Raw genomic sequence first — 27,980 nt, 5'->3', positions numbered from 1 at the left:
AAGGGCAGAAGAGAAGAGAGCTGGATGAAATTAAAATATATACTGGCAGAAATTGAATATAATTTAATAAGTATGTTTTCGTCAGTGAATAATCACCAGGAAATAAGAATAATTGTGTTTTAGCTACCTTAGCATGAGCCCTTTGTATCTGCATAGGGAGCAGGATCTTGTTTATAGAGATCGCCATGATGCACCGCCATGTTTCTACCGCAGACCAGAAGGGACAAACCAAAGCTGGCTCTAGAGAGGGACATGCACACCAGCCAGTGTAGTTAGCAGCCCCTCCGCAAAGAGCAGCATCATAAAAACACAGATTTATTTTATTTTATTTTGTTTTACTTGAAACTGCTTAATTCTGTGTTTTTACCATTTTAAATTACCATGTCTATCTGTTTTGGGAGATATGAACATCTGCGCATTATTCATTTGCATGAGTCATTGTACAACTTTTAAATCTGACTTCTGTTTTAATTTTATTATTGTTTTGCATGAAGGGAGACTGGCAATTCAGAATATGATTGTATTGTGCAAACTGCTGTGTTTTTAATGTGCATATGACAATAAACTTCTCAAATCTTGAAAATAAATGAGAGCACATTATGGAGCTGAAGAGATTTATAGTTTCTTTTTTGTTGTTTGTGTTTCAATAACTGAGACTCACGTTTTCCTTTAATAGACTTTATTAAAGATCTTTTTGGAGATGGTGTGATTCTGTTAAAGTGCCTCCTGGGAAACGTTCCCTCACAGCTGGCTTAGTCAAAAAACCAGATTGGTCACAAACAGGAGTCGCTGGCCACAAACAGCACACAGATTACCTTAAATATGATTTATGCTATTGTGCCATTCACATATGGTCCCTAGATACCATAAATACTTTGTTTACATAAGTCTTATATATTTATATAATACTGCCACATCCATTTACAATGGAAGAAAGAAAGGTGAACATTGTGCAAAGACACAAACGGGAACTCTTTGTACAAGATATTCCACCGAGTTCCCATAACACTGAGAATAGGTAATATGTATTACAATTAATATATACTATATTACAGTAAATGCATTAGGATTTAGACAGATACAACAATACTTTCTTCCCAGTCTCTACAGGAGAGTACATTCTCACATCCTTGTGCTATTCTCTAAAATAAAAGACCGGCACGACAGCCAGAGGATTATACAGACTTCATTCTTAATCTCATCAGAAGGCCAGCCAGTCATCAAAACATTCGGTCAAAAAGACTCACAATCACGGAAAATAAACACACGATAGAAATTGCATCGCAGTCGAAGGGTCAATAGATAACATTTTACAAACACCTATAATCTATAAGAAGTTCTATATGAAGGACGATGGATTGCTCTGTTCCCGATTTCGCTTTCTTTGGCTGACAAAAATCACTATAAATAAACTTTACCCAAGTTCCTGTGATTACATTTACAAATGTATTACCATGTAATACACATAAAGAATACATTTACAATAAAATACCTGAATCTGCAAACAGTGGAAATGCAATAAATATTACTTCTCATATATTTTATATAATCAAATATTTTAAAAACACATATCACGTGATTGCATGAAAACAGACAACGAGCCAGCGTTTTTTTTTTTTTTTAAAAGACTTGGGACGGCTGCTGAAGTTCTACCGAGGGGAAATGTTGCAGACTGTAGATCAGGTGCTGGAGTTTCTCTAAAACCTCTCAGCTGTGGTGTGCATGTTAGGTCGTATTAAGCTTATTTTGAACACAGTTTAAAGTACATGACTGGATACACACTTGCACACACTCCTGCACACAAACAGACACACACACTCACACACTCACACACATTGCTTTGGGGGGCAAATAGGTCGGTGCACTGAGATTAACTATATGTACACAGCTGAAAGCACCAATGATTCAACTTTGTGTAGCAAATGTATGATACAGCAGAATAATTTCATGATAGTTTGTTATGTTTTCATCTGTGCTTTTCTCCCTTTCAGTGTTTGACCACACACACACACACACACACACACACACACACACACACACACACACACACACACACACTCAGGCACACAGACGTTAAAAGACAAACTACATTGGACGGGATTACAGATGTTACAAGATCACACACACACACTTTGTACCTGGAGGCTTCAGGTGCGTCTATTTTTTGTCTAAAGGACGGACTATGTGGGACAAAGTCTCCTTCGCTTCTCTTCAGTTGGAGAAACCGTCAGGATGCTTCAGACGGAGAGACTGGAACCTAAAACACGTCATTATTCCGACTTCAGCATCGTGATTGTTTCTCCTTTTTTAGCCTCACAAATAAAACAGACAGAAGACTGCAGATTCGCTTTTAGGCCACCAGAGCGGCGCCGGCTGAGCGGTCTACAGGTCTTGACCGAGCCGCTCGATCTCATCGATGAGGAAGTCGATGTCCGACTGGGTGGCCGCCAGGTTGGAGACGACCATACGGAAGAAGTTGACGTGTTTGCCCTGCGGCTGGTAGCCCACCATGGTGGTCCCCGACTCCATCATCATGGCCTTGATCTTTGGCGCCACCTGGTGGAGACAGAAAAGAGACAAGTAAAATCTCAAATTTCAACATATCTGCTACATAATAATGTGAAAATGCAGCATATCCATGGTAAGCAGAATCTTACAATGCCAACATTTAGTTTTTTTAATCGGATGATTATCATACAGTCTGCATTACCAACATCTCACCTCCAAAACTCACTCAAACCACCAAAATAACTTCATACACGTCGCAGAATAAGCTCGTGTGACCGCAGCACTGGTGACACTTAGAGACACTTTGTCACTGATAACACACTGACCTAAGAAACACTCAAAACAGGCACTATTACAGAAATAATGATTTTTTTATATTTCAAGACACAGATAAAGGCCCTGACACACCAAGACAACAGTCGGCAGACGGTCAATGTTGGTGCCATTGGTGAGTGTTTGACACTCTGTCTCTGCAGTGTGTCCCACTACTTCGGCCCTTGTCGGCATTTTTGCAGCCAATTCAGCATGTTGAATCAGCGTCAGAGACGGCAAAATTAAATCATTGATCACTGAATGGTTACACAGTGAAAAATGGAAACAAAGAGCTGAAGTCCAGAGGAAGTCAGATCAAAACAAACATTATATCTGGTAAAGCTGTTTTTCTTTAGTTATTGAGCTCTTTTGCAGAAACATTTACTGACGGTTTGTGTTATTGTTTACTGGAGCACATTAAGGCATCAGTATGTTCTATTTTTTCAACATTGGTTTGTGTTTTTAATGACTAACTAGCATCAAGACGATCTTTCGCTTTCCTTTTTCAAATGTTGAATACAGACGACTGCTGTAGGTGCAGAACGTACATGCTGATTCGTTGTCTATTTTAGTTTTTGTGGTGTGTTCATTTGCAACTTTTTGTCCGAGACACAGGCGACGTGAAGTGACTGTAGGCTTTTCTACCTGTGATGGCACTGACGGGCGTCTTACCCTGTGGAGTTTTTCTCGCCGCTCCTCACCGTCAGGCATGCCTCTCAGGCTGGGCGGGATGTACCAGAAGCAAACGTTGGTGTGCTGCGGCTGCAGACAGAAATAAACACAGTTAATACACAAATACACACCTGAAACTCTTTCTTTTTTTTACATTTTCACAACAAAAAGAGTAAGAAAGATGAAGGTGGTGAAAAGAGGGCGAGAGAAATTCTGCCACAGAGAAGAGTTGACAGTATAAATCAATAATTAGCATAATGTTAAGATGCGAAATTTTCTTTAAAGCAAAACAAAAAAAACTATGTATAGACTCATACAGAGGTAATCCCTCTCAATCATCACTTATGACCCACCAGAAGCGTGTGGTGGTGTATTTATCTGCCAAAACTCGGCCTTTATTTGATTATTTTCTTCTTTTATTTGGGACATTATTGGGTACAGCGTGCAGGTGAGGTCGCCACTTTATAAAAAGGTCGCAGCCAGTAGACAGACTGTGAGCAGCATGCATACAAGAGCACACACAGCATCTGTTTTGTGAATTACCGGCTGATTTTTTATTTTCATGTACTAAATACTTTATCTATATTTATGCATTTTATTCAATAGTTTTTTGGGGTTTTTTTATCCCATTATTTATACTTTATGAGTAGAAAGGGGGTTGCACAGGGAGGAGCAGATATAAGAAAAACATGAATCTGTAATACAGTAACATCATATGCACAGATTGTTGAATGAAAAATAAAAATTGTAGAAGCTCACCTCTCCATCAAACACCATCTGATATCCCTCTCTGTTCTTGATCTTGTTGTACAAGTACTGCGACAGCTCCAAACACTTGTCAATGTGCTGCTCAAACCCTATGGTGCCCTGCAGGGACAAAAAGTCCACAGAAAATACAGAGTTAAAAGTTACAGCAAGTGACAAGTCCTCCGGGCATGACGGCATTTAAATAAGCTGTTTAACCATTTAAAAATCTGATTTCTTTTAAAAACATGGCAAGAATGCAATGAGCAACTAAAAAAGAAATGACCCAAAAATTAACAAGAAATTAGTAAAAAGTACAAGAATTTTTCCTGTAAATTAGTTTAAAAAAAGACCTTAGTAAAGGTGCTTAAAAATATGCTAATTCTTTAAAAAAAAACTGTAAATGTGTAATTATGAAAATTATAAATATAGTCCCTAGATTTTCAAATTTCCCTTTTCCCATGTTTATTTTTTTAATTCAAAGGTTTAAGATGCTTGTGAAAGACATCTGAAAACAGCTCAAGAAAAGTGAAGTAGCTCCAGGTTTTAAAGGGTTAAACAACATGTGCATTCAAATTATTACTTAAGTAAAACTAAGAAGTACTGTCAGTACATTGTAGTTAAAGAAAAATAACTCCTTTTGCTGAAAATCACCCCCTATGGCTGCTATAATATTAGGACACGTGTTATGTACGATAAAACGTGGGTGTCTCCTCCTTCTCACCTTGGCCTTCCACATGAGCCAGAACTTAAAGATGTCGACGTGTCGGCCGCACTGGATGGCTTTGTCTCCCGTGTCGTAGGTGACGTCGTACTGTTTGTCTGGTTGGAAAAGGTAACCGGCACACATGGAGTTACAGCCGGCCAGGATCCCCTGCAGACACAGGAAGTACACGTTAACATTTCCTCCACGACTTCTGTCGAAGACCGACCAGCAGCACAACGAGCAAATTTACAGGCTGCAGTGAAAGGTTACATTCATTTGTTACATGTGGTATCTATAGACACTGTTACAGTGTGTAAAACACGATGGCACATGTAAGAGTGCGTATATAATATAGCAGAGTGGTGTAGCAGAGTGCAATTTCTCTATTTTAAAAAAAAACTGTATTGGTGCAAAATCAAAACAGTGGTGACCTAACACATACAAAACAAAATAGTAAGTAATTTAGAAAAGGACATAAAAAAAGGACAAAAAAAGAAAAAAGGTGACATACATAGCAAAACAAATAGTTTTTAATTTTGCAGTTACTGACACCTACATTATTATAACTGCTGCATAGATGTGAAATATGGTAGAAATTATTACAAATAAATTATTTTTTTAAGTATTTTTTCATCATCATTTTTCATGATGATGATGATGATGATTGTTATTATTATTATTATTATCATTATTATTATACTTTAAAATAATTTAATAATAGCAATTCTAATAATTAAATTAATTAAACATTTATTGAAAAATAAAAAATAAGTAAGTGATGTTCATCAGTGTTAAAAGCTCACTCCTTCATCTGGCAGGCTGGGACAAAACAACAATGCACGTGCATATTTTTTGAGATGCTGGCTGTAAAGTGGTTGGAAGATATAACAATAATCCAGGTACAACACACAGGGAAAAAAAAAAAATCCCCCAAAATACGATGTTTAAATTCTTCCGTGTATCGTACCTTCTCTCGGACCAGGATGGCAGAGCACTGCAGAGGCACGCCCATCATCTTGTGCGGGTTCCATGTGACAGAGTTGGCTCTGCAAAATTTAAAATACATCTTAAACTTTTTTTTTGTAATCCAAATTTTATCTATTTCTCCACTCAAGCGTGAACAAACCGACAGTATTGTTACTGGAACTTGACATATCCGCAGGCCTCTGGTAGCGACACATTCGCAGAGCCAAAATAGTAATTTAGCAGCAATGCAACTAAATCATAAATTAATACAATGAAGCAAACACACTATAAACAAAAAAGCCTGCACTATAAAGCTTTCAACTTCATCAGTGAACCTTGCTAACATGTGTTGACACAATTTCTAACATGTCTTCCCTCTATTTTTCCTAAAATCTGGATGGGATGCATTTTTCCAAAATCTGAGGATCACTCGAGCAGCTGTGACGTCCCCAACGTTTATCACAACAACGTCTTATTTTGACATATGTGGCACTTCTGTCGGGTCCCCCATAAAGCACAGCGATTTAGGCACCGTCATACTCAAACACTTCCCTATGTGATCCACAACTTTTTCCCAAAAATAAGTGAAGTTTATATTCCCAGATTGCATGTAAAAATATTCCTGTTTCCGACATTTCCAACATAAATCATTAGCCGGTAGACCCATTCTGTGGAGCTTAGATGAGTTTATTCCTATTATTTCTTTATTTTTAAAACTTTTTTGACATTATTTTTCATTTCTTTTATTTCTCTTATGTTTTTAATGTATGTTTTATTAATTTTATTTCTGTTTATTTGTGGTTTTATTGCTTTTATTCTTTCTGTCGTTATTTTTGGTCTATTACTTTTTATTTTATTGTATATTGACATGATGCGCTCTGCATCTTGCGTTATTTGCCCTCTGGTTTTAATTTTATCCCAGCTCCACTCTAGTTTCTCCTCGTTCGTGTTTAACGGGAGTGTTTGGCTTTCTGATGATGTATCGCTGTCTGTGGATCCCATTTCTGCTTTGCTTTGTTTGTCAAAACACTTTGTGAACTCTGTTTCTAAAGGCGCTTATAAATAATATTACTATTAAAATAAACTGTATGGATTAATTTAGACTGAGTAAAATTTATCCTTAGCCTCTTTATATATTTCCCAGTATTTGGCAGTATTTTCAATCATTCCTCATTTTTTTAAATTTTTATGTTATGGTTTTATGTTTTTATGTCTTTTTCAGGCAATTTACTCGTTTGTTTTTATTATTATTATTATTTTCCCTATATTTTACTAAACTGTAGGTAATTTTCTAGGGAAAAATATCCAGAAACTATATGTATGATTATTAAAATTATTCATTTAAAATGTATTACAGAATATACTTTTTTCCATTTTTTTGTTTATTTCCTTGTTTGTTTTATTTGTACTTGACTATATTTTCCTAATTTTTAGTAAATTTTGTACTAATTTTTGGATAATTTCTTGTAAAAAAGCACATTCCCTTCTTCCACGGGTCTCAAGGGGTTAATTCACACCCTAGGTCCTTCTGCCAAATGATCCTCAGATTTTTCTAAATGTTCTTTTGTAACCCAATTAACATTTTGCAGAACATAGCTGATCATCGCTGAGCATTTTCTTTAAATAACGTTCGAGAGACCCTCCAGTTCCCGTGAATTTACCTCTCGATTCCGTTCAGCTTATGACGATGTTTCCTGGACATCAGGAGTCCGCCGCCCCACGCTCCCTGAGACACGGAGACAGGACTTTTACAGATGGGTATGCAGGCAGGGACACAGTATTACTACTACTACTGTCAAAATACTACATATGCAGCATACTACAGCTGCTTGAGTGTCGACTGTGTCGTGATTCTTCTCGATGCCAACTTCTACTGTCATTATTATGAGTCACGCCTCCACTATTAATACACACGACTGTTATCACCACTTATGATATTTGCATGTAACATCACATGCTACCATGAATTGCATTTCTTAATTTTATGTCTGTTACCATTACTGCTGTGCATCTCTGCCCCTCTCTCTGTCTCTTTCTTATATATCATTTTGTCATCTGTTGTAATTTAATTGTCCGTCCTGGAGGAAGAATCCCTCCTCAGTTGTTCTTCCTGAGGTTTCTACTATTTTTTTCCCCTTTATAGTTTTTTTGGGGGGGGGTTTTGGGGGTCTAAGGACAGAGGGATGTCTCATGCAGTGAAGCCCTCTGAGACAAAATGTGATTTGTGATAATGGGCTTTATAAATAAAATTGACTTGACTTGACTACTCACATCAACATGGAGCCACAAATTGTACTTCTCACAGATGTCGGCGATCTCATTGATGGGGTCGAATGCGCCGTACACCGTCGAACCACCTGTGGCATTCACAAACAACGGCACGTAACCCTGCAGGATGAAGACAGGCGGCAAACAGACAGAGGAGGAAAGTGTTGGTTAAAAAGATGAAGAGACAAACTGAAACCTTGCAGCTGAATGCATCGGCCAACCAGTCCGGTTACAGTTTACATCCACGTCTGTCCGGACTCAAACTCTATGTAGCCATGAGAGTTAAAAATGCTTCAAATATGGACGTTGCTGCAAAGAAACTGCAAATTCTCAAACACAGATTGCTTCATACAAAGAAGATCTCCACAATCAGCAGTTTCAGATTAGTGTCACAGTTCAGTTTCTGACCAAATGTCTCCCCCTTTTTTTTTTTTCGAGATATGATGTCGATTAATGGCCAGAAAAGTGTTTTTGCAGAGTATTATGGTGTCACAGTTTACCTTTGACCTTTGGCTATAAAATATCATCATTTCATTGTTTCATCCTGTAAGAAATTCTCGAAAATGGTCTAAAATCTGTTTTGTGAGATCACAGTGAGTTTTTAATCCATTTATTTCACATTTATATTCTTTTTTTACTTTTTTAATTCAGTTTAGTTTCAGTTCGTGTTCTGATTGGGTTTGTTTGTTTTAGTTTATTCATATTTACTGCTGGTTTCATTTTTTTTTGTTTCAGTTTAAGTTTGTTTGTTTTTTTCATTTTAATTCAATTTTATTTTAGATAGTTTTATAAATACAAAATATTATTTCAGTTAATTTTTTTCCTAAGGTTTAGTTTTTCATTAGTTTTTATTTTTATTTCATTTTTAATTTCTGGTTTTCATTAATTTATTTTTTAGAAAATTAAACAAAATTTAATATTTTTTTTTAACCAAGTTTTGATTTTTCTTCAGATTGAGTTGAGTTCATTCATATTTACTGCTGGTTTTGTTTTTATGGGTAATTTTTTTTTCTTCATCTATAATTTCCATTTAAGTAGTCTAGTTTTCTAAGTACATAATATCTATTATCTAAGTTAGTTTTGTTTCTTTCTAAGGTTTGTTTTTTATTTTATTTCAGTTTACTAAAAAGATGTTCTCATATCTATCTTCTCATGTTTCAGTTTTTTTACTTTTTATTTTTAGTTAAATATAATATTCTTGGTCTGGACGTACAGACAACCCAAAAATAAATGCCTCTGGCCACAGCTGCTGCCAGCGCAGAGGGTCAACAAACATACTCAAATAAATAAAAATGAAAAAATGAAAAAATGACACTGACCTTCTGTTTAGCGTCGATGATCTTGGCCTCCAGATCTGCAGGAATGACTCTCCCCCTGAAAACATATTATCACACACGTCATACAAATTAGTCAAGAATCACAAGTCTCTTCTTTCTGTAACATTGCTCACATGTTGTGGCTTAAAAAGTCTAAAGTGAGCTCCCCACCTCTCGTCTGTGCTCAGCAGGATCACATTCTCAGTACCGAAGCCCAGAGCGGCTCCAGCCTTCTTTATGGAGTAGTGGCTCTGCAGGGACACACGTTACATTTATAACTCTTATTGCACTGAAATAATGACGTGCAGATTTTGGGAGGTAATTGCTACTTGAGCTTTGGCTTGTTTTCTGTCATGTTGTCGGCTGTGCGATTCTTTATAGACAAAAGCAGACGTGATAAAAGCGAAAAGGATCCATAAAACCGGCCATCGCCTCGATGCAAATAGACCCACTGATTATTACTGGACTTCTTCAATGGCCTCAATCTAAAACCAGTGAAGCAGAACGCCGCTTTATTAGAGGACCTAAAGCAGCGTGTGCGTGTGTGTGTGCGTGCGTGTGTGTGCGCACGTGTGTGTTCACGGTCACGTACATGTTCAGATGTGAAGAGGACCAGGCGTGGAGCGGCAGACATGCCCTTGGTCTTGACCTCGGGGAAATACTTGTAACGTGCGATCATCACACTGTACATGTTGGAGATGGCGCCCCCTGTTGAGATGAGATACTTCAGCACCTTGGACAGCAGCACTCACTCACATACTGTAGTAACTGTAATTTTACTGCAAATATTAGACCAGTGATACTCAACTAGCCCCCCCCCCTCATTATTATTGTTATTGTTCCCAATAAAACAGTGAGTCACTGGGAATTGTTCTAGTACTTTTATTCATATTTAATATATTTACATTTTACATAAGGTGCCAGAGTATATAAAACAGCATCAAAATAGAGCTTTTTTTTAATCAAAAAAAGAGTCAGTGGAGGATCCCCTGCACACCCTGACAGAGGTCCTACCTAAGGTCCTAATGTCCTAACATGCTAGAAATGTCCTAAAATCCAAAAAATGTCCTAGAATTCTAGAAACGTCCTAAAATCTGAGAAACATCCCAAAATCCTGGACATGTCCTAAAATCCTAGAAACACCCTGAAATCCTAGAAACATCCTAAAAGTTCCAGAAATGTCCCAAAATCCTAAAAAAACTTCCTAAAATCTAAAAAAGGTCAGAAAATACAAGAAACGTGTTAAAATCCCAGAGACGTATTAAAATCCTTGAAATGTCCTAAAATCCTTAAAACATCCCAAAATTATAGCAATGCTCTAAAATACTGGAAATGTCCCTAAAACTGGCTAAAATCTGAGAAATGTCCTAATATCCAAGAAATGTCCTAAAATATGAGAAACACCCTAACATCCTTTGCATAAGTGGCCCCAAAGCAAAACAAACAGAGTATCCCTGTATTAGACTTTCCATTTGTGGGAAAAGTTTGTTTGTTTGTTTTTTTTTATCATCCAAGACAATATAACTTTTCATAGTCTTACCTGGTGAAAAGAGTCCGTCTCCCTCTCCGTTGGGCCAACCGATCATCTCTCTCATTTTCTTCAGGGTCAGCTGCTCCATCAGCACAAACACTGGAGCGATCTCGTAGGTGAACCTGTCAATCAAATCCCAGAATAAAGCACGTCAAGAGTTTACCCCCAAAACACATATTTTTCCTCTCACCTGTAGATCCTGGGTCTTCAACAGCGGTTCCCCAAACTTATTGCGCCACCAAAATATTTTGCTTTTTGAAAGATTTTTTCCCCAAAATATTTAGATGTGTCTGTAAATCACATTCACATGAATCCAACGCACTTTTTGCTACAACTTTTCCCTGCGAATGTGGATTTTTCTCCCTAAACTACCTGGAAAACGACTACAGGTCAAGACTATGGTGAAGATATTTGACATTTTGAGTCTTCGTACAGTTCTTTTGCTTCTCTTTGTGGTTATTTTGTGTCATTTTGTGTCTCCTAATAGTTGCTTTATGTCATTTTTAGTGATTTTGTGTCCCCTTGTGACCGTTTTATGTCATTTTGTAGACATTTTGAGTCTTTTTGCAGTTCTTTTTGCATCTCTTTGTGGTTTGAGTTCCATCTAGTTTCATTTTATTGGAAAGAAGACAGATATCTTTACCGCCGATATCTCAAACACTCAAAACTCCACCACACCAAAACTATCTCGACTGATAAATAACACTACAGGCAAGAGGAGAAATATGAACGGTCCCTTTAACAGCCGCTTTGTGGACAAGAAGAATTAGAAGATTCTTATGCACACATAGTAGCAGATAAGGAAGCTTAAACACACACACACACACACGCACACGCACACACACACACACACACACACACACACACACACATACACACACACGCAGACACACACAGACACACACACACGCTGGTTTTTCATTAGCCTTACTATAATTCCATCCACAGAGCACAAACTGGAGCTTGTGCTGACTGGGCTAATTAAAAAGTGTCTGATAGGAGCCGGGCAGCAAACATTCATATTCAAAGGCTCTCCAAAATCACTCAGTGGTTTAATTAAAGCACACAAAGCTCTGATGGCTATCTGTCAATCCTGCCAATCTCAGCGGCCAGTCTGAATGGGACTGATGTGATGGCTGAGAGGACGTAAATGTGATGTGATGTGTGTGTGTGTGTGTGTGTTTGTGTGAGAGAGTGAGAGTGAGAAAGAGCGGGAGGGGGAGTGTTTTAAAGAGATAACAGCCTCTGTGAACCCCAGTATTCAGACATTGAGGAAGACACTATGATTGTTAATTTCATTCTTTAATTAAAAGAAAAAGGAGACGACTAAAAATAATATTCACAACACAAGAAGAACTGCTAGAGATGGGAGAGACAGAGGACAGATTTTTTAAAAAAATTTAATTAAAATTTAATTTTTTAAAATAACCTAAAAATGAACAAGAAATTAGGAAAAAGTTACAAGAAAATTACCTGAAAATTAGCACAAAAAAGAAAGAAAGAAAGAGAAAAAAACCCCAAAACAAACAAGAAAATTACCTCAAGAGCGTGCCAAAAAAATAAAATAAAAAAATACAATAGAGGAGCTGTAAATTTAGTTTTCTGAACATTTTTCCTTGTTTTCTGATCCTATCTAAGAACCCCCAATCTAATTTTAAGATCATTTCCATGACAACTTTTACCTTTTTTTTCAGTTTGCAGGATATTTCTTGCCAAGTTGGCGTCTGAATGCAGCACAAGGAAGCTGATGTCGATTCAGGTGTAAAAGGGTTAACTGATATCAGTTTTATTAGGTGGCTAAAATATGTTTTGCTGCTTCCCCGTCTACAGCAGCTTAGCTTTGTGTCGGTACACTCAGTACGTTTACATGATGCTAAAGAGAGTCGAAATATTGTGTCAGTCCGACATGTTAACATGTTAGTCCGACTAAAATCATAAAAACCGGAATTTCTCGAAATCGGACAAACAAATCCAGATAATACCATTGCAAGTCGGGCTATTCCGTCATGGAAACACCTCAGTTAGACTTGAACTGGACTCGGTGATCCTGGTCCTAGTCCTAGGCCAATTAAAAGGCCTAATTGAGCTTTGACTGTAGGTCCATTTGTCTGTGCACGTAAGCGTACTGACTGACTATGGATAAGTACCTCATACAACTTCAAAAGATCCAAACTATCCCTTTGAATGTGTCACAGTGAACTCCTGAGGCTTTCGCTCTCTCCGCTGACTGACACGCCGTCTCACCGCCGCCCACACAGGCCCTCAGGACTGATCCCTGGTTACCCTGCTTTCAAATGAGGCCAGTTACACAACACTCCTCCACCCCCACCAGCACCTCCGTAACCATCTAAAACAACAATGTCTCCCCTCGCTTCTTCGATTCCTCTCTGTTTTCCTCACAAGTGGGTGTCTAAACGAAGCGATTTCGTAGCTTCGAGAGGAGCCGAGATAAAGGAGGGAGCTGCAGAGAAACAATGCAGCCAAGGAAACTGTGACAAAAGACAACAAAGGAAGAGGAGGGGATGATGTGGAAGCGGAGCGAGGGAAGCGTGCAGAAACCAAACAGGACAACGCGAAAATAAGTGTCAGAGAAAAGGAGAGAAAATAAAGGAGCGAGCAAGCAATGGTCGAGGACAGATGGAATTAAAAACAGAAGAAACAGAGGAGTAATTATGTGTAATTATTTCTGATGAAGGCTCATTGATGGGATGATTGGAACATTTTTAGTCTGGCTTTTAATTGTACTTTACCTAATAATTTAATAATTATAATAATATAATTTATTATTATTATTATTATTATTATTATTATTATTATTATTATTATTATTATTATTATTATTATTATTATACTTTGTGCTGTTATCCTTTCATTTACCTTTTATTTACTATTTATATTTATTTATATATATATTTATTCATATTTTATATTTAGTATTTTAATTATTTATCATGATTATGATTATATTTATTCATTTATTTTATTTTATGAATCACTTTGTGTTACAGTTTTGCTTGAAGGAAAAATGCAGTACAAATAAAGTCTGATTAATTGATTGATAAGCTTCTGGTCAGTGCACCAGATCAGACTGTGAGGGACAAAATCATTAAAAAAAATATATATCGCATCTGGCAGCCTCATACTGGTCTAATTTAAAAAAAACAAAACAAAACTGTGTTCTTTGATGTGTTAAAATTACTGTTCACATAAGGAACACAGAAATACATAATATCCTGGATATATCACTTTCATTTCTTCCTGTAAATGCGTCCTAATCTCCGCAGAAAAAGGGACAAAACCGGCGTACCTTTTTAAAATTCTCCTTCTCTCTCTGACTCATTTCACGCTGTAATGACAATAATGGTGATCATTATCACAATCAGAGCCAATCATTGGTCTTTTCAGGGTGAAAATTACCCCTCAGTCACCTGCCTGTCTCCAGGGACGGCCCCTAAATGCCCTTATTATCGTCATCAAGGGCACTCAACGTGTGTGAGTCTGTGTCTGAGTGTGTGTGTGTCTGTGTGTGACTAACCCTCTGACCCCCAGCCACTCTCTCCTCTCAGCCCCTCAAAGGAGTCGGTCTGAATCCGCGGGGACAAAAGAGCCGGAATGAGCGCTCCGCAGGGAGCCGCAGCAGCCAGTTTCCACAGTGAGACAGGGTTTTCTGTGCAGCCGGAGGACATTGTGTGTCAGTGTGGGGCCCAGCTGGCCTATCTGCTAAGACCAGCTCACAATGAGCCTGCAGTCAATGGACTGGAAACTGTAGCTGCTGTATCTGGGACAGCCAGAGCTGGTGTGTGTGTGTGTGTGTGTGTGTGTGTGTGTGTGTGTGTGTGTGTGTGTGTGTGTGTGTGTGTGTGTGTGTGTGTGTGTGTGTGTGTGTGTGTGTGTGTCATTATGAAAGTGTGCGCCAGTGTGTGAATTCAATGGCCCTGTCTCTTTGGGCATTCTTCCAAGCAGGAGATGAGATGGGAAAGTTTTTCCTGCGAGGGGGCAGTTTCCTGAGCTAATGTTTTGAGAAATGGGTTAAATTAAGTGTCTCAATTTTCCTTCAGCGTTTGGCTTATTATCTGTGCATTGATCTTTTATTTAGCAGCCAGTCTCGGTGAAAAGATAGAGGCCTCGATGGTGAGAGGATACAGAATGCTCAATTTGTGTATATGAGCGGTGCACATTGTCCTCCGCCCGTTGTGTGTGGTCTTTTCGTGCTGTGCAGGTGCTGCTGTCTCTGCAGATATACGGCAGTCTGTACCACAAAACTCTGTCTCTACACCACTCAGTATGTTTACATGATGCTAGAAAAGGTCAAATTATTGTTAGTCTGATTAAAACTGGGCTCACATGTAAACATGTTAGTGTGGACTAATTTGAATTTCTCAAAATCAGACAAATACATCCAGATAATGCGATTGGCAGAGAGAGTGGTCTTACCTTTAAGCTTTGGGAGGTCGTATTAGCAGCAAAACAGTGTCTGTATAAACAGGACAGTCCGGCATAACATTTAGATGACATGTAATGTGTGCAGCCCGTCATGGAGATTAAAAAGCAGTTAGCTACAGTTAGCTGCTAACTTGAAGATGTCCACAAATTGGGAAAACAACACTATGAAAACATGCTGAATGATTGTTGCTGTCATGTTATGCTTTTGTTATTGTTTTTAAAGTGCTGCTGATGCATATGTTATATGTCACGTGTTAAAAGTCACGCCTCTTTTAGTTCTGTGATGCCGGCATGCTGTCTAAAATCACATACTGGAGTAACATGATGTTCTGTGTAAAAATGCAAAGGAGGCATAAAAAAGGGACTTAGTAGCTGCTCGTTAACGCAATTTCTGTGAAAAAATTTCTCTTGCTTTGTGCGTCTGCTTTCGTGCTCTTGTTCTTTTTTGTCGTTAAACTGTGACACTCACGCAGAAATCATTCATCAGCAGTAGCCTCACCTTTTACACATGATCCATGATGATGCAGATACAGAAAAAATATAAATGCATGGAAAAATAAAGCATATCGTCAAGATTTTACAGTCACCCTATTTACAGAGGGCTCATGTCTTATTTAGGGGTCGTGTAGGGGACGATCAGGTTTTCAAAAGTTAGCCCCCGAGAGGCTGAGCAGAGAAACACTAATCTGACGCACATGCTTGCTGTCACTGAATGAGTGAGACGACTCTGATGGCTGCGTTTGGTTTATTGTAGTAAAGAGTCGCATCAAATATTGCAATGAAAGTTCCACCGGCGTACACAGGTGTCCAAAAAAGTAAGAAAACAGCGATCAAAGAAAGTGACAAAATATGTCAAGCGAAATGATGGTCAGTAAAAAATCAGGGCTTCGCCTGTCACCTCCCCTCCTCCATTCATTCACAAACTGACTGACCAACTAACAGCGATAAAATCTGTATTCCAACACCACGTGACCCAAACCAGTGGCGTGACAAAATTAGGTGTTTAATAATAAAAATTATAATATATATATATAGTGTATATATATACAGGCTAATTACACAGAGATGGTTCTTGCATGAAACATTAATCTTCTGTTGCTATTTGGCCTTTCATTCACATGCCAACGGCGTTTTGGGGGCCGGAAAAATAAAACTTTCAAAATTAGGTTCCAGATTTTGAAAAATGCAACCCCTTCTGTCCCCGTGTAAACTGGCAATGCGCGGATCCTGTGAGAACGGTGACGTCACGGTCACGCGTCGTACATGCACGTGATGTGCTTCTGTGGTGTCGCATTACAAAGTTACACCACCATCTACTGGCCTGGCATGAATACTACAGCATTTTTGCGGATCCGTGTACACGAGGATCGTTCTTACAATGTTATCATATGAAAATGTCTTTTTTTCTTTTATACACAAAGGAAAGTCTCTTCCGTTTTTAGTGGGCCGTCCTTGTTTAAATGTGGCTCCACTCTAGTTTGCACCTTGTTTTTGAGGAATTCATGTCTTATTCATCCCTCTGCAGAGAATAACTTGACAGAAATGCAAAGATTCGTCTCTGCAAAAATGTGCATCCGTCTATGTGTGTGTGTTTGTCTGTATTCAACATTGTGATATTGTACTGCAGTGTCAGTGCAATGTTCTTTGCTCTTTTACAGTGATCATAAAACAGAGTAATAGCTTATTTACACTGTGTGTGTGTGTGTGTGTGTGTGTGTGTGTGTGTGTGTGTGTGAGAGTGATGCGGATGTGGTTCATGCCCTCTATCAGACTGGGCCACCATGTAACTGTGACCTGAGATCAATATGCAATCTAACCACCCCTGCGGCCGGGCAGCCTCCGATGTACAGTACGGCTCGGTGTCGGCCGGCCGTCTGTCGATACACACAGTCTCAACAGGACAAACACTTTATATAACCGCCCTCACAGGCCGCTGTGACCTACGCTTGGGACTAATTGTGGAGTGAGCTGAGGGGAACAAAATAAGCACTGTGACTTTCTATATCTGTAAGGACTGCGGGCTGTTTCCAGTGGCCTACAAACTGGAAGTTGTCCTGTCGCGATATATCGAGGTGTTTCCCCTGTGCAGATAATAAAAGTGTCACGTCGAAGGTCAAAGAGGACAGCTGATGGTGTGTATCAGGTTGTTACTTTAGATAATAGGGTGGTTGAATGAGTTACAAACACCTATTTTCCTACTAAAACGTCACATTGAGTATCTTATAAAAAACTCAGGGTGAAGTTTAGTTTGTGTTATAGAAATAAAAACGGTTTCACCATCCTTGCAGGGAAAATTGGTTCAAGTGACGCTTTTATCATCAATTTATTACAGTGATATTTTATATATGTATGCAAAAATATCTTCCTTAAAAATTTAGTTTAATGGAAAAAGACTGCATCTCTGATTTTGTTTTTTTGGACACATCACTACAATTTATATATGAGAAAAGTTTTCCTTCACTTTTTCTCTTGAAAACTGAGCTTTTGTTTAGGATGCTTCTTTTATTTCTGGCTATTTGGGATAAGAAGGACCTGATAAATATATAAAAATAAGTACTGTCTTTGAACTGTGAGTAATTTTTTGAGAAGAAATTATGCTTATGGGGGACAGAGAGTTTATTTTAATGTTTGAACATTGTTGTGCAAAAACAAAATCACAAGCAATGCAACATTTGTTGAACTGCTTTGTAACGTCACTGTTCAAGTCTGTCAAAAATTTCACGTATTTCAATACCTAAATATAAAATGTGCAAACATATAAACTGGCCGTTTAGGGGCCCCTAGACAGAAAAAATGTTTTATTTTATATCACAATATCCAAAATCTGAGATGATATTTCTATTTTCACATCACGATATCAATATAATATCGATATATTGCCTAACCCTTAAAGAGACACAAAATAAAAAACAGCAAAACCCCAAAGAGACGCAAAACGATCACAAAGAGACACAAAAACATGCATAATAACTACAAATAGACGCAAAAGAACTACAACAAAGAGGCCAAACAAGTCTGTGAGTCGTACTCCTTTGCAGGAGAGGTGGTGGGGCCTTCTGCATATCTGCACCCAGGGGCCCGTTTTCTTATAACCCGCCATCGAGACAAATGCTCAGTTCAGGTGTTTGCTCTAACTGGGTTTTTGCTTTAAGTCTGTTGTTTGTTTTTTTGTTTGTAAATTTGTTTGTATTTTCATGCTGTTTGTTTTTGCTGTTATGTTTTCAGTCTGTTTGTTCTTTCAGGTGAAACTTTTTGGACCAGGACTCGCTTTCTAAAAGAGATTTTGAATCTCAGTGAGAATCTAGCTTGTAAAAAAAATAAATAAATAAATAAATAAATAAAATCGATAAGACTTACATGTTGGTGTTGGCGGTGGAAGTGAGCCACTCGCCGGCCAGACCGATGATGTCCAGACCAGAAGACAGCTGGTTGAAGAATCGTGGGTGACCTGAACAGATAAAAATATACACAATCTTAATAAGAAAATACATTACGGAGGGGTTGTGGGAAGGCTTAATGGTTCACCTTTGAGGGAGATAATCTGAACCATGGGTGCAGAAATGCAAAAGGTTTGGGTAGGTTTAGAATTGATTTGTTTGTTTGCAATTATATTTTTGTTTCTATGAGTTGTTTGTTGTTTCCACCAAGGATCACTTTGGAAATACGCGTTTTTTATTTTAATGCTTTCAGATTTTTATATCATGATACTCCTTTGAGTCGTTGTGCTTTTAAATTCCTAAGAAACATTGAATAAAACACAAATTATCATAAGTACACGCCAGTTATGCTTAGACAGAAACACATCTTTGAGGAGTACAAAATCCTGATATATGATATATAATATGCTTTTTTTTGCAATGCATTTCAATTTTTCTCTATATGCATCATCATAATTTATTTAAAAGTGAAAGGAATAAGACACAAAACCGCTGATATATCTGCCTTGTCCTGAGTAGCTTCATGAATACATATAATAACTACAGTGTTCTGCAGGCTAAATCTGACCGCCTGCAACTGAAAAAATAAAAAAAATAAAGAAACAGTTTAATTCTGTATTCCCCTGGTCAGCCATGAAACCTCGGGGATCTGACAAAGCACTGCTCAGTGTACATAATTACACTGGTAACAAGGTTATATGACAGCCAGTTAGACTCTAAGGTGCCTGCACACACAGTCGCCGTCAATAGGCCCGAAGCCTCAACGCACTCATGAGTATAAGCACCGTGTGGAGGCGGCGCTCACATAATAAATATCTGGTTAACATTACGTCTGAATAAATATATAAAAAGTGGAAAGTGAATCTAATTTTAAACGACAGTGTTGCAAAGAAAAGGGGTGTTTTCTATTTCAGCACCGTGGACAGCTCCTCCAACCTGACTTCATAAAAAAGGGAAAAAAACGGCGGCGTGTCCGGATGAAAAGTGGTGTTGAGTTGTAGACACAGTGGACCCTGCGTGATATATAAAACCCAGGGGACAGTTTGAGCGCTGTCGGTTTTAACAGCTTGAAACAGACCGTGTTAGGATCCCCTCAGGCGACACTTGCTTTAATAGGCTGAGTGGAGGGGGGAAGAAAAGGAGGATGTCAACTGAATTACTGCAGGGACAATAAATAATAGGCGGTACATTATCTGGAAACAGCTTCTTCTCTAATATATATGTGTTTAATTCACCTCTGCATGGTTAAACTGTCAATGAACATTAAAGTATTTTTTAGAATATATCCATATGTCATCATATAGTACTGTTATTTATTATGTGTATTTTTCCTCTTCCTACAGTCTCCAGGTCATTAGCTAGTTTAGTTTAGTTTAAAGCTCCCTCTGAGCGGAATAATCTATGTGGAAATATTCGATCCACGTCACATTTCGACTTGTTCAGCCCTGGGGTTAATGACCTGAAAATGAGCTTAAAAAAGAGAGATGTATTAGAAAATTCTGAAATATCAAGGGAAAACATATTTTTTAAAAAAACCATATTAATATATATTTTAAGAAGCTACAGAAGATATATATATGTGTATATATATATATATATATATATATATATATATATATATATATATATATATATATATATATATATATATATATATATATATATATGTGTATATATATATATATATATTCTTTTCTTTTTTATTTTTTCCATTATCAATTTTATTTTCATATATTTTCATTTTCTGTTTTTTTTCTTCTAATTTCCAGTAGTTTTCTTGTAACTTTTTAATAATTTTGCTAGTTTTTGGGACATTTCTTGGTCAGCTGCTATTTGCTTTCTTTCCATGTTTTATAACATAATCAAACCACTTTGCTCAGCTTTTAAAGGGTTAAAAATGTTCTGTCTTCTTGTGATATGATCAGTTGTGAATGTCCATAATAAAACCACTATTATTTTGTCGGTTAATGTTTTATTATTATCAAATCTACTTCTGAAAGATCCTTTTAAATCTGTTTTATTTTTTTGTTGTTAGCGGCTTTTTATTGCCACGACTGTTTATTTGTTTGTTTGTTTTTGTCATATTTTGTACTGTTATCCTGTTACTTTTATTTTCGGTTATTTGTTATGTCTAATGGTGCTTACACTGTACCATTTTGTTGAAAACGAGATGGTACATCTCAGGGGTTTATTCCCAGCAAAGAATTTCCTAAGAAATGATTGGAAACCATCTGAAACCAACTAACTGTCAGAAAACTACTGTAAATGCCAAGCTCTAATGTTGTATTGTGCTTTATTTTAACTTGGTCTGCAAATATAAATATCCTATTTTGACCTGATATATTCATAGGTTTTTATTTTGCGCCCCCACACAGTGTCCTTCTGCTTCTTAAAATAACACACGCTACTATATGAATTATTCAAATACAGCCATTTTTCTGTCTCAGCTCAACCCTGAAGGTGTCCCGGCCTACCTGTCCGGACGCCATATTTGAGCGTGTCCCTGCAGTCCACCAGGATCTGCTCCAGGGACTCGGGCTGGTCGGACAGCTCCAGGTTGAAGCCCTCCATGCCCTCCAGCAGCTGGTGGGGGTGGTGGAAGTCCAGCACCTTGGTGGAGCGGTCGAAGGTCTTCTTTACGTAGTTGGTGAGGATGTCGACGATCTCCAGCAGAAACTGTATGGTGGGCTCCTCTCCATTTTTGGCCGGCAGCAGGTCTGAGAGACGAGGGGAAAGATATTTAGCCCTGGTGATTAATTTAGATCCCCATTAGTTAAGACAAGAGCGTGTTAATCACCCACCATTTAATGGAGAACTTTAATTAGAGATCTAATTTTTAAGTCTACTCAAAATTCAACTGTATTTACTTATTTTTGCAAAGTAAACACAACATGTTCTGTTGAGTCAGACCAACTTGGTTTGATTAAGTTGGTTTAACTTAAAAAGAACAAGTTAATTCCACTTGACATTTCTGAGTTGACTTGATGAAATGAAGTAAATACACAAAACTGAAGCATAGATCTCAGCCTAAAGTAAACATAAGAATATTTAGTAAAACAAGAATATTTATATTTACTTACTTTTTGCAAGGATATAACTAAATTTTAAGTAAATACTTTGATATTAAGTAAACATAAATCGTGATATTTGCTTACCTTTTTTTCAAGCAATTGGATTTTCTAAGCACATTTTTACAGTGCAGAGACTTTTTATGCATATGCATATGCATATATATATATATATATATATATATATATATAGCTAACAACTAAGAAAACTCAACACTCTTAGCCTATTATGTCAGACCTTTAACAGCTTTATCTCAACCATTCACTTTAATTTGAAGTAATGAGCCGATGACTAATGTGACCATAAAGCTCTAATAAAAGCACAAATGAGCTTATTTTTAATGCTCCAGCAGGTGCAGCTCTCACCTCTGGCGAACAGGTTGGAGAAGTCGGTCTCGGTTTGGCGGAAGCGCGCGTCCCTGTCGCTGTTGTCGCACGAGAGCAAGTTCTTCTGCCCCGCGAGCCTCCCCTTCTCGTCCAGGCTGTTGTTCTTCTGCAGGAACCCTAAGGTGTTACACGGCGGAGGGCAGGAGTTATCACCAAACACCTCCATCCCGCACACAAGATGGAAAAATCACACCAGAAACTGAGAAAAAATACCAAAACTAGAGGAATAATGAATGTCCAAATATTCAGCTGTGCTCGTGATCAGCTTTTGCAAAAGATATATCTGTAAATTCAGCTCCTTGTGTCCTGAATTTTGTCAGGAGAAATGCTTTCCTGGTGGAGGCCAACCCTATATAGGCCACAAATGCTCGCCGACCACAGTGGGTGCACGCCCCACCCTGTGACGTCACAACCACACCCCGGTGAGTCCTGATCAGTTTGCAGCCCGCGGTGATGATGACCCCTATAGCCAATAAATGCACACCCTATAAAGGGGGTTAATGAAGGGATGCACAGACCCCTGAAGCTCCTGCAAGGCCAATAAACTCCATAACTGATCCGTTTTTTGCATGCACGCGCTTTACAGCTGCAGGATAACGTGCACGTGCACCCTGCTATCTGTTAGCCTATAAAATATTCACTGGTACTTTTATTTTGTGCAATGGAAACTCCATAATCTTGCTCATTAAATCCCAAATGACACATTGAAAATCAATATCTGAGACCATCGAGCCACCATATACTCCATAAAGAAATAATCCAATTCAATTTCCATTAAAAAAAAGTCAAAGTCCATTAAAATGTCATTTAGACCAATCAAAATCTAGTGGTCATTTCTCATTCAGAGAATATCAAACTTATTCGATCCAGTGGGCTTAACTGATTTCTGCCATAATAAACAGTCGGATAATATCCTGTTTGGCATTGATTTTCCACTGAATAGCTGCAAGACAAACATATATCCATACATTTTTATCTTCCTGTCGCTAAAAGAAACCTTCAAGTGATGAAGCCTTTTTCTTGCAACATCACGTCTGCTATTTTCCAATCTAATGAAGGCCACCAGTGATGCTAAGAAAAAAAATGTATTCTGTTAGCAAAGAAATATCTGCGAATGTTGCTTTTTAAAAATCTAGGAAACTGTACTTGTGTCTGCAAAAAACTGAATAAAAAAATTTGAAAAATAAATATAGGAAACCAATTGGCTTAAAAAATTTAAGTAGCCTAAATTTAACATTTATTTAAGTTTATTGTTGAGTTCACCAAAAATTTAGTTATATTAACTTGATTTTGTTAAGTCGTTGCAACTTAAAAATAACAACTTGAACCAAATTTAATCTTTTTAAGTTTTAGCAACTTTGGTAAACCAAGTTCGCTGTGCTATATACAGTATCTGTATTTCTCTGGTTGCAAAAAGTCATATTTGTATTTTTTTCAACATTTCTGATTTATAACAGAGCTTCCAGTTCTCTTAACTTCACCAATGGCAAAAACCTCTTTGTCATGATCAAGTTAAGTCACAATAATTTGGTTTACTGAAGTTGCTAATGCTAAAACAGAACAAGTTAATTCCACTTGTCATTTTATAAATTGTAACAACTTGACAAAATTAAGTAAATATAAGTCAATTTTATATACACTCAACAATTAGGTATAAAGTAAACATACATTTAGATTATGGTTACTTTCCTTTTTCAAGGTAATTGGTTGCAAAGATTACTTGTCAGGTTTTTGCACTGCTGCAAGAAAAACATAAAACCATACATGTTTATTTTTTTGTCACTGGCAAAAACCTTCAACGTCACATCTGCTATTTTCCACTTTAAAATAGGCCACCAGTTAGGCTCTTAGAGAAAGAAATGTGTGCTCTGTTTTGCAAAGAAATACCTGAAAGGGGAATAAAAAATGGTCCTCTCTAAGAGAAGCTTTGGGTTTAATGGCATGTATTTCCAGGCTTGTCTAGAGGATTTGTTTTCTCCTGGTGGTAAAATGAAAAAAGACATGGGGGGTGCAGGGCCGGTCGGGGGGGAGATCATCATCAGACCTAAAGGCTAATGTCCACTGACCTTTAGAAGATGGAAACACAGAGTGACAGTCGTGGATGGCCCTGCTATGTAACAGCCTTTATCACTGTCTATTTCAGGCCTCACGCCTAATAAAAAATAATAAAATAAATAAATAACAACAAACCTATGATGAAACGTTTAAATAAATAGAGGCAAAATGCGCATCAAATTTCCAGTGGAATATTATTGGAGGCAAAAGAATCTGGTTCTTCCAAAAAAAGCATTAATGCCAAACATGTGACCAGAAAAAATATGACACGTTTTGTGCGCCGGCAAATAATTAACTTACCACAAATCTTCATCCCCAGTTTCCGTGTGCATCCGTGCATCCACGCATATTCGTAGGCTAAAACAGAATGAACGTTTGAGTTTCTGGGCGTGCAGGCCGCGGAGCAGCGTGGATACATGAGCGGATGATGGATATAAAGCTGGTGGAGCACAGTGAGCACAGTGCAGGGCTCCTGGCCGGGTGTGTGACTCTCGGAGAGTTTTTAGGTATCAAAAAAAGGCAACAAATTATATGTTTTTGGATCAATTTGATGATTGGGTTATAATTTATCCACGTTTTTTATTTACGGCAGCACTCGCTGATCATAAAGGGATGAGTCTGATAACATTTCCGATTTAAGTTCAATCAATAGGCACCGGCAATGGCCCGCACGGCACATCCACGCCGGCTCACACACCCAGCCGAGGGGCGGAGTGGAGTTAACACCCGTGAAATGAGCTCACGGAGGAGGGCAGGGATTAATTGAGTGAAACACAGTATGTGACTGGAGCGAGCTGGAAATGTCCGTGGACGGAGAGTCTATCTATAGATGCAGAAACTTATAGGAGGGAGTGCGTGCCATGCATACACACTCCCGGCGACACGCGCGCGTGGGCATGCGTGAGCAGAGATGGAGCAAGAAGGCAGAGGGAATAAAATGCAAAGCGCGCGGCGGCGGCGGCGGCGGCGGCGGCTAGAGACCTGATGGATAACTTTCAGAACAAAAACAAGTATTTAAATTTACTGAAGCAATTCCACTCTGAGAGAGAGACAACAGCTCTGAGGCCAACACACACACACACATATACGCGCGCACACACACACAGAGGCACGCGCGCACACACGCAGACAGGCGCGCACACAGAGACACTAGAAGCCGCAAGGCGTGAGATGGAGCGTGGAGGAGAGATAATGGCAACATCCAGCAGCAGTATACGAGCAAGTCAGACAAAACAAACATCTTCTTTTTAATGGGCTTTTCTAGGGACAAATTCACCCCTGAAATAAGTCTGAGTTTTTTTCTGTTTTTTTATTTATTTATTTTGGTTTATTGGAACCCAGGGGCCACAAATTAAAGATGCAAAAAAAAATTATTCGATAAGGAGAGAAATTGAATCTGGGAGCTCAGGAGCTTATTTCCTTTTACACGGAGTGATTTCTCCTCCTGCAGATGGCTGCTCAAGTGCACTATTATGGAGTCGATTTCGTGCGCGCCACAACGGCTTAAAATGATTAATTAATCTATAGGTTAATGTATAAATAGGTTCAGCCACTTAAAAAAAAAACTTTAAAAAAAAACAGAAAATTAACAGCAAAATATTTCTACAAGAGCAAATATTCTTTGCGGCCGCCAGGGCCTAAAACATACTGAGGAGCGAGATAAGATTAATTATGATTTAAATAAATAATCATTAAAAATGTTTTTTTGTTAAATTTGTCAAAAACATTTTAAAAAGGGCGATTAAAACATAGAAAATGAGGGTGAGACTACGAGAAAAAGGGGGAATATATTAAAAACAGGAATATTTTTGAACGAAAAAACGCATTTTTGTTGAAAATATTATTAGGAAATGCTCTTGGATCATTATAAACATGAATGCCTTGATGGCGCATTAGGTCGGTCGCTCTGCGCGCACCGCTGATCCGCCAGACAGCGACAGGCAGCTGTGATGGCTCTGTTTTTAACCGGAATGATTAACGACGGAGCTCACACAGCAAATGGCCCGGGCGAGACTCGCTTTTATCAGACAGGGAAGGAGGGGAGAGGCAGACTGAGAGATGTGCGAGTGGAGGTGGGGGGAGCAACTGCCTTCATATTGCTGTAGAAGTGTCTTTGAGCAAGGCACCGAGCTCCTGTCAGCTGTCTCTGTGAGCACAGCTCCAGAGAGGGACAACCTTAAAGAGAATTCATCCCTGCGGGGATCGATTATGTGTTATTAAAAGAGAGAGTGTGAGGACATACTTGAGGACGGAGGTCTTAAATTGGCGGAGTTGGGGTCCTGTTCCCCGCCGGTGGCTCTGGGTTCAGACGTGGCCATCAGTCCTCCGTTATCTGATCTCCAGCTGGGAAATAATTCAACTGCAAACAGAAGTATCAAACGTTAAGGAGAGACCAGGTCCGATTAAACAACACAATATTTATTGTGAATAATCTGGATTTAATCAGAAAATTGTCTGTGCGTCGCCAGGAACGATTTATTCCGGAGGGGAGAGGTTGCTTGAGCGAAGACGCGCGGTTTGGAGAGAATTGCGCACGACGCACAAGCAATACGCACATCAGGATGAATAGCCTTGGCGATAACATAAAGCCTATTCATTTTGGAGATAGCCCTCGATATTTCTTGAATTCAATTGCCCATTAAGCACTCCCCCCTGTTATATCTGACATTCATATTAAAGATAAAATCCGAAAGTTATCATAAAATAAATAGATTTCTTCGCTATTGTGTGTTCTAATGGAACAAAATGATCATTTTTTCTTGTATTGAGCACACCGTTTACAACGATCTGTATCTTTTTCACTGCACTGATATGTCTAAGGAATAAAAGCAATAAGATAAAAACAAAGATGCATTAAAATTTAGATGAATTTACGACACGGAAAATGACAAAATCGCTGATTTATTCAGCAAATATTGATAAGATGCAACCACAAATACCATACATCATTTACCTATTGACTCTGCAATCGACATTTCAATTAAGTTGCGCTTTGAACGAGCGCATCCCATAAAATCATCACTCAATGTCATCGTGGTGCGAGAGACAGACTGAATAATGCACCTGTCACTCATTTACTTCAAACGGCACCACATTTTTTTTGTTTTCATATAATTTTCTTCCAAAATAACTCCGCCGTTAAAATCACCTGTTTGTCTATGAAAAAATATGAACCAAAATATGAAGGGCGCAGCTGAAACGAAAGGAGGAGGCTTCTTACCGGCTCACAGGTTGTCGAGTCCAGACAAACTATAACTAGATGTCACAATTGCCACCCAAAGGCGCGACAAGGAGCAGTCCAGTGATGGCGGAACAGAGCGCACTAATAAAATCCCATCCAGCGGTGCGCATGTGACCCTTTCTCCCTCAAGAATATATATTTTTTTTATTATTCGTTATTTATATCTCAGGGCTCCGGCTGCCCATTGGTTTCTTCACGCAAGCATGAGTCACAGCCTTGCCTCCCTCTGACGACTAATGAAGCTTCCCTGAGTGCTACTGACAGCCACAATCCACTTTAAGGAGCCTAAAAAGCAAAAGGAAAAGCACCGGTGACGTATGCCCACC

The 27,980-nt window shown here is 38.4% G+C and overlaps 1 protein-coding gene across 2 annotated transcripts; it reads right to left on the bottom strand.

The window, feature by feature from the left end:
* Nucleotides 1-662: 662 nt before the first annotated feature.
* LOC121951506 (glutamate decarboxylase 1-like) lies at nucleotides 663-27,906 on the bottom strand. 2 transcript variants are annotated; one of them, XM_042497852.2, is made up of 17 exons: nucleotides 27,634-27,906; nucleotides 26,656-26,772; nucleotides 24,714-24,770; nucleotides 22,338-22,475; nucleotides 21,378-21,620; nucleotides 18,824-18,914; nucleotides 11,033-11,145; nucleotides 10,085-10,200; nucleotides 9,664-9,743; nucleotides 9,496-9,550; nucleotides 8,180-8,296; nucleotides 7,570-7,634; nucleotides 5,910-5,988; nucleotides 4,961-5,110; nucleotides 4,252-4,359; nucleotides 3,493-3,582; nucleotides 663-2,556 (listed from the first exon to the last, which is right to left on the bottom strand). In XM_042497852.2, the coding sequence occupies exons 2-17, from the start codon at nucleotides 26,729-26,731 to the stop codon at nucleotides 2,383-2,385; spliced, it is 1,752 nt and encodes a 583-aa protein (XP_042353786.1). In that variant the 5' UTR covers nucleotides 26,732-26,772; nucleotides 27,634-27,906; the 3' UTR covers nucleotides 663-2,382. The 2 variants fall into 2 exon arrangements, with proteins under 2 accessions (XP_042353786.1, XP_042353787.1); XM_042497853.2 differs by lacking the exon at nucleotides 24,714-24,770 and having other exon boundaries at nucleotides 27,634-27,905.
* Between the last annotated feature and the right edge of the window lie 74 nt (nucleotides 27,907-27,980).

This window comes from Plectropomus leopardus, chromosome 12 (genome assembly GCF_026936395.1).
Source record: "Plectropomus leopardus strain MGB_pleo_1.0 chromosome 12, ASM2693639v1, whole genome shotgun sequence".
NCBI classification, from domain to species: domain Eukaryota; kingdom Metazoa; phylum Chordata; class Actinopteri; order Perciformes; family Serranidae; genus Plectropomus; species Plectropomus leopardus.
Note: the sequence above shows the minus strand (reverse complement) of the source record. Positions and strands in the feature narration are given on the sequence as shown.

Coding starts and splice junctions, on each gene's coding strand:
- LOC121951506 (XM_042497852.2), bottom strand. CDS start 26,731: ATGGCCACGTCTGAACCCAGAGCCACCGGCGGGGAACAGGACCCCAAC. Junction 10,201..11,032: donor AGACGGACTCTTTTCACCAG/GTAAGACTATGA, acceptor TCATCTCAACAG/GGGGCGCCATCTCCAACATG. Junction 5,111..5,909: donor CCATCCTGGTCCGAGAGAAG/GTACGATACACG, acceptor CTGTGTCTGCAG/GGGATCCTGGCCGGCTGTAA.